This window comes from Schistocerca americana, chromosome 5, assembly GCF_021461395.2.
Source record: "Schistocerca americana isolate TAMUIC-IGC-003095 chromosome 5, iqSchAmer2.1, whole genome shotgun sequence".
Classification (NCBI taxonomy): Eukaryota; Metazoa; Arthropoda; class Insecta; order Orthoptera; family Acrididae; genus Schistocerca; species Schistocerca americana.
The window spans coordinates 230,457,950-230,477,279 of record NC_060123.1 but is presented as its reverse complement, the minus strand read 5'-3'; the positions used below and the strand labels follow the sequence as shown (position 1 = coordinate 230,477,279).

The 19,330-nt window shown below is 44.7% G+C and overlaps 1 protein-coding gene across 1 annotated transcript in view; it reads left to right on the top strand.

Annotated features, from left to right (window-relative positions):
• LOC124616282 (aminopeptidase N-like) overlaps positions 1 to 19,330 on the top strand; it is a 147,295-nt gene that overhangs the window by 49,041 nt on the left and 78,924 nt on the right. The window contains exons 6-7 of the mRNA XM_047144585.1: positions 2,251 to 2,434; positions 11,395 to 11,560. Coding sequence (XP_047000541.1) covers positions 2,251 to 2,434; positions 11,395 to 11,560 — 350 coding nt within the window. The remainder of the gene's footprint in view (positions 1 to 2,250; positions 2,435 to 11,394; positions 11,561 to 19,330) is intronic.

Genomic DNA, 19,330 nt, shown 5'->3' with positions numbered 1-19,330 from the left:
TTACGGTGGCCAGCAGTGTAGTTCTTTCCCAAAGAGAAATGGTCCATAAACCTTTGTACAGGATACGACACAGAACACGTAGATCTTCGATGAGTCTCTTTCGTGTTGCAATGGTGAATGTGGATTTTTCAAATCCCTTATGCGAACATTGTTTCTATTGACTTTTCCACTAAGGTGGAACGACGCTTCATCGCTAAAAATTACACACTGTAGAAATGCGTCATCCCCATCTTTGCTAGCATATAAACACAAAATGCGAGACGCTTCTCTTTGTCATTGGGGTTGAGAGCCAACACAGTTTGTAATCGGAAGGGCTTGTACAGCAAAAACCGTCTCAGAACTTTTCATACAGTTGGTTGGAGTATTCCAAGTTCTCGACTGGCTCTATTGGTAGACTTACTGGGACTGGACACAAAACTTTCTTGAATCCGTCGGACATCATCCTCTGACACACGCGATCGGCCTGTACTTTCTCCTTTGCACACACTCCCAGTGTGTTTAAATTGCTTAAACCAACGGCTAACGCTTTTGCGAGTTGGTGGTTGAATACCGAATTTGGTACGAAATGCCCCTGTACTGCAATTTGCGACTCATGTTTCGCGAACTCAAGAACGCAGAAAACCTTGTGCTCCACAGCTGACATCTCACTCACAACTGACGGTCAAGCGGAATGACGGTCGTATTGCCGCACGAACTCTATCGGCCGCTTCTGAAACCATCACCGCCCCTCCGCCGCCGACCGCCAAAAACTTTGAAACGACCTCTTTTCATTGGTATAAACCTTGTTCATTTTGGGTTTGTACTTGAATAAATACGTATTTTTGAAAATGGATCCATCATTTAGAATAACCCTGTAAATGACAGCTGAAGGTTTCATCATGACTTTTAACAATAATACGAGGGTCACTCCAAAAGAAATGCAAGTTCTCAGTTCTAGGGGACTAATGACCTTAGAAGTTATGTCCCATAGTGCTCAGAGCCATTTGAACCATTTGTCCTCTCAGCGGCAGGCCTCGCACTGCACACGCTCCAGACGATGTGCAGAGAGTTAACGAATTGGTTCAAATGTGTGTGAAATCTTATGAGACATAACTGCTAAGGTCATCAGTCCCTAAGCTACTTAACCTAAATTATCCTACGGACAAACACACACACACATGCCCGAGGGAGGACTCCAACCTTCGCCGGGACCAGCCGCACAGTTCATGACTGCAGCGCCCTAGACCGCTCGGATAATCCCGAGTGGCTACGAATTGCTGACAGACGCATCACAGTGAACGAATTGTTACGCTGCGTTGGGATAGGGGAAGGAAGTGTTTGCAGAATACTGAAAGTGTTGGCGTTAAAAAACGTTTGTGCCAGGTGGGTTCCCAGGATGTTGACAGTGCCTCACAAAGAAACAAGTGAAACTGTATACAGCGAAATTTTGGAACAGTACGAGAATGGTAGAGATGAATTTCTTGGAAGAATTGTGATAGGTGATGAAACATGGCTCCATCATTCACCAGAGACGAAGAGGCAATCAATGGAGTGGCATCATGCAAATTCACCCAAGAAAAAAAAATTCAAAACCACACCTTCTGCTGGAAAAGTTATCGCTACGGTGTTTTTCGATTCCGAAGGACTCTTGCTTGTGGACATCATGCCAAGTGGAACTACCCTAAATTCTGATGCGTAAGTGGCGACACTGAAGAAACTTCAATCTCGACTGAGTCGTGTTCGACCACATCGGCAAAAGCAGGATGTTTTGCTGTTTCACGACAATGCACGGACACATGTCAGTCATAAACCACGGAAGCGATCGCAAAACTTGGATGGACAACACTGAAACACCCGCCTTACAGTCCTGACCTGGCTCCATGTGACTATCATCTCCTTGGTAAACTGAAAGACTCTCTTCGTGGAACAAGGTTTGAAGATGATGACTCCCTTGTGCATGCTGCCAAACAGTGGCTCCAACGGGTTGGTCCAGAATTTTACCATGTGGGTATACAGGCGCTGGTTCCAAGATGGCGTAAGGCAGTTGAGAGGGATGGAAATTATGTGGAGAAATGAAAATATTGTTCCTAAAAGATGTATCTACACACCGTAAAACTTTCAAACATGTAGAATAAAAAATGGGTTTTTTAAAAAAATAGTGTGCATTTCTTTTGGAGTATATCCACTTTAGCGCCTCGCGAGAGCCCGAAGGGGTCTAGTGCTCTCCTGGCTTCGTACTGTAAAAACCAGAACTTGACTTGTGTATTGCAGGGAGCGCCGCATTCTGGTGGATGAGCGAGAGACGCCCACGTCGTACCGGAAGAGTGTGGCGAACGTCATCTCTCACGAGTACGCGCACCAGTGGTTCGGCGACCTGGTGGGGCCTTCCTGGTGGAGCGTACTCTGGCTCAACGAGGGCTTCGCCACCTTCTTCGAGTACTTCAACACGCACGCCGTGAGTTCCTCTCGTCTGATATTCCAACAAGTTTCACGCTCCCACCAATACCTATTTCATAGAGGCTGAAAGTATTCTGAACGAACACATATTGTACAGGGATATTCACTAGTAATGTGACTCGCTGGTTCATTGGTGAGGTGCTAGACTGCTAATCAAAAGATCTCGTATTCAGTCCCTGGTTAGTCCTATGATTTTGATCTGTCATGTATCACTTCTTTCGCCTCTGTCTATGTCTGATGTGAAAAACGGCGAGTTGCGCAGTAGTTCGGAATCCAGTTTAAACTGTTGCTCCCCCTGTAACTTGCTCGGTGTTCAAAGGCTTGAGGAAGACAACGGCACACCACCTTCAGCCGGACCGTGCCTAGGAAAGCACTGTGATGTTTAAAACAGTCTAAACATTAATGACTGCTTTATTTTTATTCTTCAGTACCTCCGAGGCTTCAAAACACGGCTGTGCGAAACCTACAAGAACTACAGAAAATAGACACCAGTCACTGGTTAGAGAACATGCTCTACATGTGCACCGTTTCTGACGCAACGAACGTAAATATGGGCGTAAAAGTACGTGCGTGCAGTTCATTGAAGCTGCTGCTGCGAAGCGATAGTAGTCTGCTTTGCAAATTATTCATTGGGTTGGCTGCCTGCAGACGTGAACTAATTCGACGGGACCATAAGTCGTTGATAAATCCCATCCAGACGGAAATTTGACACGAAAACAAATCCGACTCACCATTAAAAAGTTTAGTTGTAAGGAAAGGATACACTCAGGTGACAAAATTCTTGGGACAGCGATATGCACGTGTACAGATGGCGGTAGTATCGGGTACACAAGGTATAAAAGCGTAGCTCACTGGCGAAGATGTCATTTGTACTCAGGTGATTCATGTGAAAAGCTCCCCGACGTGATTGTGGCCGCACGATGGGAATCAACGAATTTTGAACACAGAATGGTAGTTGGAACTAGAATCACGAGACGTACATTCCATTTCGCAGATGTCAAGAGTATGCTGAGAATACCACAATTGCAGGCATTACCTATCACCACGATCAGTGCCGTAGCCGGCGAATTCAGTTAACGATCGAGAGCAGTAGCGTGGACCCTAGACGACTGGAAGACCATGGGCTGGTATGGTATGTCACGATTTCAGTTCCTAAGAGCTCACGGTAGGGTTACAGCGTCGCGCCGACACCACGAAGCCATGGACGCTGTGCGAGTTGGTGGTGGCTCCATAATGGCGTGGACTGTGTTTACATGAAGTGGACTGGATCCTCTAAACCAACCATTGGCTGTGAATAATTATGTTCGGCAGCTTGGAGACTATTTGCAGCTATTTATGAACTCCACATTCCCATGCAGACGTAGGAGAATGTCTCCCATAGCATAAGACTGCTCTCACCAGCGTGCATCCGTGGCGCGCTGCACATTTCGAGTTGCCGTTCACCTCGACGACGGCGTTTGTGGGGACGACCATCGACCTAGTGTAGCAAAAATGAGATTCACCCGAAGAGCCGACACGTTTCCATTGATCGAGGGTCGAATCCCGATAGCCCGTATCTACTGCAATCGTACACTACTGCCCATTAAAATTGCTACAGGCAAATTGGGTGCATAGATCCTGAGCAATCAGTACCCATAAAAACGGACTTGATACGCCTTGGCATTGAGTCAAACAGAGGTTTGATGGCGTGTACAGGTAGAGCTGCCCATGCAGGTTCAATACGATACCACAGTTCATCAACAGTAGTGACTGGCGTATTGTGACGAGCCTGCTGAAATGTAGGGTTTAGCAGGAATCGAATGAAGGGTAGAGCTACGGGTCGTAACACATCTGAAATGTATCGTCCACTGTTCAAAGTGCCGTCAGTGCGAACAAGACGTGACCGAGACGTGTAACCAATGGCACCCCATACCATCACGCCGGGTGATACGCCAGTATGGCGATGACGAATACGTGGCAGCACGATCCGTTACAGCCATGTGGATAAGATGCCTGTCATCTTGACTGCTAGGGATACGAAGCCATAGGCATCCAGCACAGCGTTCCGTATTACTCTCCTTAACCCACAGATTCCATATTCTGCTAACAGTCATTGGATCTCGACCAACACGAGCAGCAATGTCGCGATACGATAAACCGCAATCGCGATAGGCTACAATCCGACCTTTATCAAAGTCGGAAACGTGATGTTACGCATTTCTCCCCCTTACACGATTAAATTTCGCGTCTGTAGCACGTCATCTTAAGGTGTAGCAATTTTTATGGCTAATAGTGGTAATTGACGATGTCGTTAGGTCAACTTGTGAACACATAGGGGTGGTCTGCTGAGGATCTCGACGTTCAAAACTGAACGATGGGCGATGTGTTCCGAAAAACACTCGTTCGTGCACCATCACTGTGCTCTTTCGGCGGCCGGCCGGAGTGGCCATGCGGTTCTAGGCGCTACAGTCTGGAACCGCGAGACCGCTACGGTCGCAGGATATAATCCTGCCTCGGGCATGAATGTGCGTGATGTCCTTAGGTTAGCTAGGTTTAAGTAGTTCTATGTTCTAGGGGACTGATGACCTAAGCAGTTGAGTGCCATAGTGCTCAGAGCCTTTTTTTTTTTTTTTTTTTTTTTTTTTTTTTTTTTTTTTTTTTTTTTTTTTTTTTTTTTTTTTTTGCTCTTTCGGGGGATATGCCATAGAGCAGACAAGCCTCCGAACCCCAAGTTCTGTGAAGAGTCGTGGACGTCCAACCATTTAGCGCCTAGTAGTAGTGTCACTGTCCTTCTACCTCTTTCTACCTCTTCCAGTAGACGCTCGAGAGAGTAGCACGTGAACATTCGACCAACTTTGCTATTTTCGAGATATTCATTCACAGTCCCTGCTTAATAATAACTTACCGTTTGTCAGCGTCGATTTTCTCAATGGATTTCACCTTTTGCAGCCCGTATCTAAACTAAGGTGAACCCCGTCGCCGTCTGCTCCTCTTACATACTTCTGTTAGCGTGTCACATGCCCGCAACGTCACCAAGTTTCATTCAACGTTGCGGTGGGCAGTGGTTATAGTATTTTGGCGTATCAGTGTATGGGAGAGGTCAGTTCGTGCACAGAATCCTGCACCGAAACACTTTTGCAACTGTGGACGGCTATAGAGGCAGCATGGCACCTGGAGGACACTTCCAACTACTTGTTGAGCCCATGTCACGCCGATTGCTGCACTACGCCGGGATTTTTGTCATCTCAGAGTACTCTAATCTCGGTGGTATGCGAACAAATGGTTCAAATGGCTCTGAGCACTATGGGACTTAACTTCTGAGGTCATTAGTCCCCTAGAACTGAGAACTACTTAGACCTAACTAACCTAAGGACATCCTGCCCGAAGCAGGATTCGAACCTGCGACCATAGCGGTCGCGCGGCTCCAGACTGTATCACCTAGAACCGCTCAGCCACTTCGGCCGCCGGCATGCGAACAGTTTACAAACTTAGCCGTTTCGAAAATGCTTCCAAACTTGCTCCGAATCCCAATGTTTGTGCCCTTTAGGAGGTGAGATAAATCGCCCCATTTCCACATTACGACGACGACTACACTGTCTCCCGCGTCCCCCAGACACGCTTTATGTAATGCTGCTACCTGCCGTCTGTGAATGGCTGTTGCATGTTGACGTAGAACTTAGGCGGTGGTCGCATTAAGTGACTGGACCGTGTAAGATGCGTGAACTACGTCATATGTTGTGTGATCACTGTAGGGGGCACGGACATGCAGTGTACTCGTCTGAGACAGCACTATCAGCAAGTGAAAGAGTCTGAGAGGGGCTCATTACGGGTCTCCATTCGGCAGGCTGGTCAAAACGTACAAACTTTTGGGGTATTCGGATGTGACAATAGTCCGATGTTGGTCTGCACGAGAGGGCAGGCATACTCCTCGTCAAGGTTCCGGTCGACCACGTCTGATCACCACAAGGGCGTGTCGCCCCATTGAGCACCAAGTACATCGTACCTCTTTCACATCTGCACCTGCCACAGGAAGGAAGGAAAGAAGGAAGGAAGATTAGAGTGTAACGCCCCGTCGGCAGCGCGGTCATTAGAGACGGAGCACAAGCTCAGACTAAGAAAGGATGGGGAAGAGAAATCAGCTGTGCCCTTATCAAAGGAAGCTCCCAGGCAGATGGTAGCAAATATTTAGAGAAATCACGGAAGATGCAAATCTGGATGGCCAGGCAGGGGTTTGCACTGCAGTCAACCGCATGAGTGTCCAGTCTGCTAACCACTGACCCATATCGTTTGGTCCTGCCAGCTGGCAACGAGTACTGAACCCTCTGCAACATAATGTGTCATCTTCCACCATCGGTCAGAGACCAGCAGTAGCTGGATCAGGAGGCCAACGTCCCATCTGTGGGCTGCCGTTAACACCACAAGCACCTGCGTTTGGTCGGGAGACATAGACTGCTGATGAATGGCTTCCCGTTGTGCTCAGAATCGCGGTTCTGCACTATAGTGGAGGACCAGCACTTGTGAGTATGGCGGCGACCTGCAGGGGGTCCCATTCACCAAATGTTTTGGAGAGGCGCAGTAGTGTTACTCCTGCCGTCATGGAGTGGATAGCCATTGGGTATCATTTCAGGTCCCGAATGGTAATGATTGAGGAAACTTTGACTTATCTCTCGCGCGGCAGTATCGTGGCGCCATCTTCCAACAGGATAATGCCCATACAGATATGGAAAGCGACTGTATGAGCCGCATGCGTGATGTTCATGTGCTTCTGTGGTCAGCAAGAACCCCTAGATCTGTCCCAAATAGAACATGTGTGGTACTAGATCGGACGTCAATTCTATCCCAGAACGAGTATACAAGATACACTATGTGAACAAAACTATCCGACACCTCCAAAAGCATATGTTTTTCAGATTAGGTGCATTGAGCTGCCACCTGCTGCCAGATACTCCGTATCAGCGACTTCATTAGTCACTAGACATCGTGAGAGAGCACAATGGGTCGCTCTGTGGAATTCACGGACTTCGAATGTTGTCAGGTGATTCGGTTTCATTTGTGTCACAAGTCTGCAGGCGAGATTCCCACACTCCTAAATTTCCTTTGGTCCACTGCTTCCGCTGTGATAGTGAAGAGGAAACGTTAATGGGCAAATAGAGAACAAAAGCCTACCGGCGGATCTCGTCTGTTGACTGACAGGGACCACCGACACTTGAAGAGGGTCGTAATCTGTAATAGACAGACATCCATACAGACCATCACACAGGAATTCCAAACTGCATCAGTATCCGCTGCAAGTACTATGACAGGTAGGCGGGAGGTGAGAAAACTTGGATTTCATGATCGAGCGCTGCTCATGAGCCACACATCACGCTGGTAAATCTAAAACGACGCCTCGCTTGGTGTAAGGAGCGTAAACATTGGACGATTGAACAATGGAAAAACGTTGTGTGGAGTGAAGAATCACGGTACACAATGTGGAGATCCGATCCCAGGGTGTGGGTATGGCGAATGCCCAGTGAACGTCATCTGCCAGCGTGTGTAGCACCAGCAGTAAAATTCGGAGGTGGTGGTATTATGGTATGGTCGTGTTTTTCATGGAGGGGGCTTGCACCCCTTGTTGTTTTGCGTGTCACTTTCATAGCACATGCCTACATTGATGTTTTAAGCACCTTCTTGCTTCCCACTGTTGAAGAGGAATTCGAGGATGGCGATTGCATCTTTCAACACGATCGAGCACCTGTTCATAATGCACGGCCTGTGACGGAATGGTTACATGAGGATTACATCCCTGTAATGGAGTGGCCTGCATAGAGTCCTCACCTGAATCCTATAGAACACATTTGGGATGTTTTGGAACGCCAACTTCGTGCCTGCCTCACCGACCGACATCGACACCTCTCCTCAGTGCAGCAATCCGTGAAGAATGGGCTGCCATTCTCAAAGAAACTTTCCAGCATCTGATTGTACGTATGCTTGCGAGAGTCGAAACTGTCATCAAAGTTATGGGTGGGCCAACACCATACTGAATTCCAGCATTAGCGATGGAGGGCGACACGAACTTGTAAGTCATTTTCAGCCAGGTGTTCAAATGGCTCTGAGCACTATGCGACTTAACTTCTGGGGTCATCAGTCGCCTAGAACTTAGAACTAATTAAACCTAACTAACCTAAGTACATCACACACATCCATGCCCGAGGCAGGATTCGAACCTGCGACCGTATCGGTCGCTCGGCTCCAGACTGTAGCGGCTAGAACCGCACGGCCACTCCGGCCGGCTCAGCCAGGTGTCTGGATACTTTCGATCAGATAATGTATCAAGTTTGGGACAGTCGGACTCGTGGCAAGATACAAAGACTTTATGACACCCTGCCCAATCAAATCAGTGCATGCATGCACGTCGGAGATGGTATAACGTCATACTGAGAAGAGAGCCTGTAGTACGAAGATTTTTGAAAATTTGACTCTACTTTGTAATCAATAATATAACATCACATACCCTCTGACCTGTCAAGTATACTTTCCTTCTAGATGGTTTGCTTCTTTTGTCAGGGAGTGTGAATACCTCATTGGTGCTTTTCGGGTATGGTGCAAACAAACCTCATAAAAAGTATCGTGTCAAGTGGTAACTGTAGTACCGAAGTCTGTAGCACTACCAGTTCACACGAAAGTTTATACCATTTTTTCTATTTTTCTGCCTAAGAGCATGTCTAAAAAGCGTCAGTTAAGTTTTTTTTAACAAGCTAACAACCTGACGTCATTGCTAGTTACACAGAGGGTCTCTTCTACTCTCGCAACAACGAATCGTTGCCTTCTACGCGGGCTTGCGTTTACCTGTAGCAAGACATCGATACTGCAAGACAATTTTTCTGTCGCCGCTTGTTTATACCGTTTTACAGGGAAGAGGAAGGGGATCCAGCATTAGAATGAGAATTTAAATGCCAGCTTAAGATCAGATAAGGCAGAAGGGGTAGTCAATTCCACTGGAATTTGTAAAGTAATTGGAGTAAGTAGCGACAAAATGACCATCCATGATGGTGAGTGGAGTGTATAAGACTGCCGATGTACAGCAGACTTTCAGAAAAAGCTCATCCAAAAAATCTCAGAGATAGCGCAGAGAGACAAGTGTGAGAATACACAATCAGCTTAACAGCTCATCAACCCAAGTTGCTGACAAGAATAATATAAAGAAGAATGGAAAAGAAAATTGAGGATCTGTTAGATGACGATCAGTTTGGCTTTAGGAAAGGTAAAGGCACCAGGGAGACAGTTCTCACGATGCGGTTGATAATGGAAGCAAGACCCAGGAAAAATCATGAGACGTTCATACGATCTGTCAATCTGGAAAAAGCTTTCGACAGTGAAAAACGGTGCAAGATGCTCGAAATTTTGAGAAAAATAAGGATAAAATGTAGGGAAAGACGGCAGTATACAGGATGGACAAGAACGAAGAGGGAACAATACGAGTGAAAGACCAAGAACGAAGTGGTAGAATTAGAAAGGGTGTAAGACAGGGATGTAGTCTTTCTCCTCTGGTGTTCGACCTACACATCGGAGAAGCAGTGGAAATGGAAATGAGCGTTTGGCGTCATTGGCCGGGAGGCCCCTCGCGGGGCAGGTCCGGCCGCCATATCGCAGGTCTTATTACAGTCGGCGCCACATTGGGCGACCTGCACGCCGGATGGGGATGAAATGATGATGAACACAACACAACACCCAGTCCCTGAGCGGAGAAAATCTCCGACCCAGCCGGGAATCGAACCCGGGCCCAGAGGACGGCAATCCGTCACGCTGACCACTCAGCTATTGGGGCGGACGGAGAAGCAGTGACGGAAATAAAAGAAAGCTTCAAGAGAGGGATTAAAATTCAGGGTGAAAGGATATTAATGATAAGATTCGCTGATTACATAGCTGTAGTCAGTGAAAGTGAAGAAGAATTACATGATCTGCTGAGTGGTGTGAATGGTAATGAGTACAGAATATGGAACAGGAGTAAACCAAATAAATACGAAAGTAATAAGAAGTAGATGAAATGAGAACAGCAAGAAACTTTACATCAGAACTGGTGTTCACGATATACATGAAGTTAAGGAATTCTGCTATCTAAGCAACAAAGTAACTCATGGCGAACGAAGCAAGGAGGATATAAAAAGCAAGTTAGCGCTGGTAAAAAAGGGCAATCCTGGCCACGAGAAGTCTACTATTATCAAACATAGGTCTTAATTTGAGAAAGAAATTTCTGAGAATGTACGTTTGGAGCACATCAATATGTAGTAGAGAAAACCGAAACAGAAGAGAATCGAAGCTTTTGAGATGTGGTGCTACAGAAGAACGTTGAAAATTAAGGGGACTTGTAAGATAGGGAATGAGGGAGTTCTTTGTAGAATGGGCGAGGAAAGGAATATATGGAAAATACCGGCAAGAAGAAGTGACAGGATGGAGGGACATCCGATAGAACGTTAGGGAATAACTTCCATGGAACTAGAGGGAGCTGTAGAGGGTAAAAACTGTAGAGGAAAACAGAGGTTGGAATACATCCAGTAGATAAGTGAGGACGTAGGCTACAAGTCCTACCTTGACATGGAAAGCTTGCCACAGAAGAGGAACTCACAAAGGACTGCATCAAAACAGTCAGAAGACTGATGACCCAGAAAACAAAATAAAGTCGTACCTTGAGGAGCTTCTGACTGGCGAACACACGAAGCCCATTGGACTAAGACAGCCGGCAGCCGAAATAGAACGATAGACCATTTCTCGAAACCAACAGTTTAGTGGCTGTGAAGAGTACCACTTCAAAGAGGGGCGAAAGATCGGTTTAAAATCTGTTTTTGGTTTCAAACTGACGTCATCTCAGGCCCAAAAGGATTTTATTCGAACTGAAGCAGATCGTGGGAGCTTACGCAATTGTATCAAACCTTATGGTTGACGATCACAGCGCTTCTACTTTGGTGCTGTTTCGGTATGTTCCACTTTGTGTTTTGACAGGTGGAGACGGAGTGGCGTCTGGACGAGCAATTTGTGCTGGATGAGTTGCAGCTGGGCCTGTCTGCTGACTGCCGCCTCAGCACTCGCGCCATGACGCCGCAAGAGGACGACGTGCTCACGCAGGCCCAGATCTCGGACCAGTTCGACAACATCGCTTACGCCAAAGGTAACGCCTCCGCGCTCTCCTGTACCGTGGTCACATGATGTGCTGCTCCAACAGCTTCAGTAACGCTGTTTGAGGACCAATAGTAAAATTGTGCCGGCCGGTGTGGCCGAGCGGTTCTAGGCGCTACAGTCTGGAACCGTGCGACCGCTACGGTCGCAGGTTCGAATCCTGCCTCGGGCATGGATGTGTGTGATGTCCTTAGGTTAGTTAGGTTTGAGTAGTTCTAAGTTCTAGGGCACTGATGACCTCAGATGTTAAGTCCCATAGTGCTCAGAGCCATTTGAACCATTTTTGAGTACAATTGTGGGTCAATAAATAAAATTCCGGAATACCGACATCTTTTTAAATTTCTCGGCTACAAGTTTCTAAAAGGTGGCAGCACATGTTGCGTGGAAGGTAGCCGATAGTCAGTATTCGGCGGCCAATGATTAATGATATGCTGTCAGACCAAGATGGCAAGTGTGTGTACCCGACTTCAGCCGAAAGAGTGTCATAAAGCATGTCCATAGCGAAATTCATCCTATATATGGTTAAAATTATGTTTCATGGAAGTATTTGTATAGGCTGGATACATGAATTCAACAAAACACAAAACAGGGCACATTATTTTGATATGTGGTGTCCGTTCTTTCGGTAAGTCCGAAAGAACAGAGACAGTTTTGATCCTGCAGTCACTATGTATCAAGACACAAAAAGAGTTAATGACATTAGCTGCCACTGGGCACTGATTTATATCAATGGGGTAAATTGAAAATGTGTGGCAGACTGGGTTCTGGAACCGTATCTGCTGCTTACCAGGAAGATGTACTGACCACTACACCATTCGGACACAGTGGTCCCTGCACCTGCACGGGCTACCCTAGTATTTCTCCTGTCAGAGTCGAATTATCAACTTACGAGGGGCGTTTGAAAAGTCCGTGCAAAGTCCAAGAGATGGCAGCACCGGCGTGTATCGAGGTCATGTTTGGTTAGTAGCATCTTTGGAAAGAACGCACACCACGTTTCAGCCATATTGGTCTATTCCTTTATGTTTGGCATTCGTGTGAATCAAGGAAGTCGAGTGATTGTCAAAAAATGGACGAAATAGAATTTCGTGTGGTGATTAAACATTACTTTATGAAAGGCAAAACGCCTCAGGAGATTAAAGAGAAGCTTGATAAACATTACGGTGACACTGCACCTTCGATTAGAACAGTTTATAAGTGGTTTCAAAATTTTCGGAGTGGCCATATGGGCACAAGTGATGCTGAACGTTCTGGACGCCCTGTGGAGGTTACGACTCCAGAAATCATCGATAAAATCTATGATATGGTGATGGATGACAGAAGAGTTAAGGTGCGTCAGATTGCTATTGCTGTGGGCATCTCGAATTAACGGGTACGTAATATTTTGCATAAACATTTGGACATGAGAAAACTATCCGCAAGATGGGTTCCGCGATTGCTCACGCATGACCAAAAACGGAATCGTGTGAAGTGTTGCAAGGATGGTTTGCAGCTATTCAGGAAGAATCCGCAGGACTTTAAGCGTCGTTTGGTCACTGTGGATGAGACATGGATACATTGCTATACTCCTGAGACCAAAGAACAATCTAAAGAATGGGTTACCAAGGGAGAATCTGTACCAAAAAAGGCGAATACCATTCCTTCGGCAGGAAGGGTTGTGGTGACTGTATTTTGGGATTCGCAAGGGATAATCCTCATCGACTATCTGGAAAATGGCAAAACTATTACAGGTGCATATTATTCATTGTTATTGGAGCGTTTTAAATCCGAGCTGCAAGAAAAACGCCGCCGATTTGGCCGCGAAAAAGTCCTTTTCCATCACGACAATGCACCAGCACACACCTCAGCAGTTGTGGCCTCCAGACTTGGCTCCCTTGTACTACTATTTGCTCCCCAATTTGAAGAAATGGCTGGCGGGACAAAGATTTTACTCAAACGATGAGGTGATTGCAACAACTAATAGCTAATTTGCAAAGTTGGACAATTACTATGATTCGGAAGGGATCAAAAAATTAGAACAGCGTTGGAGGAAGTGTATAAGTCTGAAAGGAGACTATGTCGAAAAATAAATAAGGTTTTCCCCAGACACGTAAGTAGTTTTTATATTTGCACGAACATTTCAAACGCCCCTCATATACCACACACTACTGATGTAGTGCCCCTGCTCATTAGCCTCATTACACGCGGCATCTGGCCGAGTCCCGTAACATTTCGAACTTGGTGTGCATATGCATCATTGGCCGCGATCGCCTTAATTATATATGTGGTGCGATTGTGGTGATCACTGTGTCCGAATAGCGTAGCAGTCAGGGCTTCTGCCTAGTAAGCCAGAGATCCTGCTTCGAATCCCTACCTCGCACAGATTTTAAGTTAGCCCCATTGATGTAAATCAATGCCACAGACAGCTATTGTCTTTAATTCTTGTGTATCTTGGCATATTGTTTCCCTTTCTAGGGGTATTTTGCTACCCCCATGACATATCGGTCTTGTGGGTTGCAGAAATGTAAGAAACCGAGTAAACTTGTTATATCCCCAAGAGATCATTCGTTCCATGCGAACGCTGGCCTAAGAGTTCTGTGCTACAGGCATTCAACACCTTGACGAAAGATGGATAAGTGTTTAAATTTACGAAGAGGATATATTGTACACGCGACTTTGGTCTCTCTATCCCAGTTTGGACTTATTATTGACCCACCCTCGCATATACCGACTGTCATTTTTGTTCTGAAGATCAAGCTGTGAAGTTCTTCTTGAGTTTACGTAACTGAATTTTTCAACGGTGAATGTGACTTGTTTCCAAATTCTACTGTATCGTTACAGCATTCTGCTCGTGTTTACAAACGATGAGTGTGGCAATGTGATGTTATTGTGCAAATTTTGCAATGGAAACGCTGCTGCTTGTAGGAAATACAGCAGCCGATATCCTAACCCCAGAATACCAGACTCAAGAGTAAGTACTCGTGTTTTCACTGAACAGCGCGAGACGGTTGCAGTCCCCAACAGACATGCGTCATCCCAACGTGCAAATGAACACAGTTTGGACGAATCAAAAGACATTATTCTTCAACAAACACACACAAAGAATTTCAAAATGTGCCGATGGTCCACATACAAGACTGTCTCGGACATTAGGTGTTCAGGGCCTCTATCCTTATTATCCACCGCAGAATCAATACTTCCAAAAGGCGACAAAGGTAGACGATTGTAATTTTCTCGCTGGCTAATTGCAAACCGCCAAGTAATCCCGTTAATACTGTTTACTGATGAAGACACTTTCACACGAGACGTATCAGCAATTCTCGTAACTCACATCGGGGTATACCGGAAAACCTTGTAGATTTTAGAGAGTTCCAGGAGAACAATAAATTGCAGATGTGAATCCGTGTCCGATACCGTCGTCCACCGAGGTAATACTGTGGTTATTCGGAAAGTAAGGAACGATCGGTCACGAAATGGAAAGCACAGTGAAAATCCGATGAAGTTTTGCACAGGTATATTCGGCAGTGTCTCTAGTACGCCCGTCGATCGCGTTACGTCGTTTATTTTAGTTCTGGGAACACATAAAGATACATAGAACAATAGTGTCTCCCGCCAAGTACGAGGGCCTGGTAAGAAATTTCCCCTGAAGCTATGCAGCCAACATTACATAACTGTCGTGCGTTTTCTTCTTCAAGACAATTCCCAGCCGCATTCTGCAGGGGCAATGAAGATGCTCCTGCAACGTTTTCAATTGGAAACGTTTGATTACCCACAATACAGCCTGTAATTGTCTCCCTCTGAGTTTCATCTCTGCTCACATGAGCCACTGGCTATGAAGACAACATTTTGTCACAGACAACGAGCTGTAGGCCAGCGCAGACAATTGGCGGAAAGCACTGTCAGCTGCCTTCTATATCGAGGGTATTGGAAATTTGGTACAACGCTACGACAAACCTGTAAGTCCGATCGCCGACTATGGAGATAAGCAGCTGGGTATTGTAGCTAACTGTTGCAAATAAAACAGTTTTGATATTCACTGTGGTTTCCATTTCGCGACCTATCGTTCCTTACTTTCCGAATAGCCCTCGTAGAGCATTGCATTCGTAGGAGACAAAGTCTTCTTGTGCAGTAGCTAGCTCCATCTTCTCCTCTGGCAATCGTGACAGTCAGTCGCTATAACTGCTTGGGTGACGTCTCCGGACACGGGTTTCTACCCTCGATTGTGTCTCAAAACACTCTCTACAACCTCTCGAAGTTTACATCTTGGGTATTAACAAACCACTTCAGCTGTATTTAGTCCTTTATCGTTGGATCACTACCGGTTTCGTGGCACTAAAAGCCACGTCTTCAAGTGAACGTCTATATAACAATAAATGCGGAAGGAATAATAACCCTAAGATTTCCACTGGTATGGCATATTATTTTAGATTAAAATTTTTTTAAATATCAAAAACTTGTAATCGAGAACATCAAAATATTATTACTCACATAACTAAGAAATTAGAGCGGAGAAATTCGGAATCTTTTTACCCAACATTCGTTGTCTGTCAGAACAAAACACCGCTAAAAATGACTGTATGTAATTGAATAAAACAGCCGGATTCCAATATAGTGGATGGGCCTAAGCAAATCATACCACAGTGATCCACAATTAAGAAGAAAATAAATGAAACTGTTACGAACTAATTTTGAGCCACAGTGAAAAACCAATAAGTGGTTGCCACGAATTAGAGGGATGTTCTACCTGGACCAAATCTGTCAAGTAAATAGCTACTGACGGAAAAGCAGAACCTGAAAACCGCACTTACTGCTTCTCTGATTTATACGGAATCGCGAAAAGGGGACGCACCCGTGTGTTCTGTCTTACTGACGGCAGGAAAGTAAACAGCTTGCCTGTGGAACGCTCGTTCATGTACTGATGATGCGCGATGATAGGCGGTCTTTTGGTGGATACACGAATGGTGAATTAGAACAAGGTTCAAATGTTTCAAATGTCTCTGAGCACTATGGGACTTAACTTCTGAGGTCATCAGTCCCCTAGAACTTAGAACTACTTAAACCGTACTGACCTAAGGACATCACACACATCCACGCCCGAGGCAAGATTCGAACCTGCGACCGCAGCAGTCGCGCGGTTCCAGACTGTAGCGCCTAGAACCACTCGGCCACCCCGGCCGCTTAGGACATGGAATATTGGGATAAAAAGTACAAAAACTCTTCTAAACATTTTTATGAAACAATATTTTTTAGAATTTTAAATTTCTTACAGTTTTTTTAAAAGCTTGTTCAGTGGACACTGCTGGCAGACCTGTTTCGTTGCCGTAAAATATGCATATGATGTTCCTCTTTCACGCTCTAGCTTTAGCAAAACTTACTGGCGTTATTAACGAAAAGTATGTCAGCTGTCACTATTACATTGTTATTCCACAGACTGTTTTTCGAAAAAAAGTTTTTGTACTATTTATCCACCGAGTGAGGTGGCGCAGCGGCTAGCATACTGGACTCGCATTCGGGAGGACGATGGTTCAATCAAGCGTCCAGCCATCCTGATTTAAGTTTTCCGTGATTTCCCTAAATCGCTCCAGGTAAATGCCAGGACGTTCCTCTGAAAGGGCACGGCCGACTTCCTTCCCCGTCCTTCCCTAATCTGATGAGACTGATGACCTCGCTGTCTGGTCTCCTCCCCAAAACAACAACAAAACATAAAAACTATTTATCCCAATATTCCTTGTTCTCATTCACCATTCGTGTATCCCTCGGTCGAGCCCGCGCATCATCAGCGCATGAGCGAGCCGTCCACAGACAAAGTGTTATTTTGCTGCTTTCAGTATGACAGAGCACGTGGCCGCATACGCTGTTCGCGGTTTCGTAAAGATCGGAAAAGTTGTAAGTGCGGTTTTCAAGTTCCGTTTTTCCGTCAATAGCTATGTACTTGACGGATTTGGTACAGGTAGAACACCAATCCATTTTGTAGCAACCACTTACTGGTTTTTCACTCTGGCCCAAAATTAAGTCTTAATAGTTTCACTTATTTTCTCCTTAGTAATGGATCACCATTGTATGATTTGTTTAGGCCCATCCGTTATATTGGAATTTGGCTGTTTTATTCTATGACATACCGTCTTTTAGCGGTATTTCGTTCTGACGGACAACGAATCTTGGGTAAAAAGGTTCCGAGCTGTTCCGCTTTAATGTCTTATTTATGTGAGTACTAACATTTCGATATCCTCGTGTAAAAGTTTTTAATATTTAAAAAAAATTAAATCTTAAAATAATTTACCATGCCATTGTATATCTCAGGGCTGTTATTCCTTGTGGCTCCATCGTTACGCAGATGTTCACCTGAAGATGCGGCTTTTAGTGCTACAAAACCGGTAGTGGTCCAACATCAAACGACTAAATACATTTGAAGCATTTCATTAGTACCCAAGATGACTACAAGACACTGGTTGCCCTTCCTATAACGTTATCTCTCGATGTTTATTGAAATATTTCTGGGAAATCCTGCATATAATCTCTAGAGAAATGGGAGGAAGAAGAAGAAGAAGTAGTGTTCCATTAATGCGTATTCCATATTTGTTTCCCCCCTTTTAAATATCTGAAAAATGTATCTAGAACTTCTGAGAACTTTTCTTATGATATGAGATGTCTTTATGTTTTCACATTCCGGATGAGAATTCCTCGTTGTCTAGATGAAGTCTGACACATAATCAGAACTGACATGTATATGCTCTTCAGTACATTAACATAATTTGCGTCAGTGTTTCATTTCTTAAGGGCTGTCACTACAGATCTCGTTGAAGCCGAGTGGAAAACATTCTCAGAATCTATAAATCTCAAATACATACTCATTGTTCCATCACATGATTTGTTTCAAGACATGAAGATTATGGCTATAAATCTCAAATACATATTCATTGTTCCATCACTTAATTTGTTTCAAGACTTGCAGATTAGGGTGTTGTATACGCTTCTAAAGAGAGCTTGTTCCTTTGCGTTCCCAACATGGTATTGTTTTATGTGGTATGTGATATTTTTGTGAATATCTTGTACGTAACGGTGAGTGGCTGTTACGTCTACAGCTTTCTGTTTTCTCCTGTGTATTATACGAATTACACAGTTGTTCCCATTTCAATAAATTCTCTTCATCCTCAGATATTTGTAAATAATTTTACAACTCTTCATCATTAACAATTTAATATCTTTTGCCTCCTTTCCTTTTCATATATCTTGAACAGTTTTGCGTACCTCACATGTCATAACTTCCAGAATGACAATCTTTGCTCTCAACGTTACAGCCTTCTAGGGAATGCATTGCAAATTGTAATTCATCTTTCATTGCTCCTTCCTTTTCTTTTAGTATTCCTTGGCTGTTATACTGTGGTTTCCTTCCTTTCTTCAGGCCGCTTACAGTGTGTTCTCTTTCCCTTACCCCCTTGGAAATGTTCCATCCCTTGAAAACACTCCTCCTAAACATTTCTCTTTCCTTCACTTCTTCTTGTCTAATGCTGTTTCTTACCAAAACATTTTTTTTTGACATCATGAATCCAGACAGTTGTTCACTTTTTATCAAAGATATTTGAAGATCCTTGTCATCCATTACGTAAATCTGTCCATAGAATAGCAATTTTTTTCATTTTTTGATAGTTACTTCTTAATTCCAAAATTACGACATTTTAGTAGACCTAACGTTTTCCTTATTTATCCTTTTTGTTATAGTTCTAATTTTTCATTTTTGTAATTCAATGCTAAACATTTTTGCGATTTATACATCGTACTTTCACTA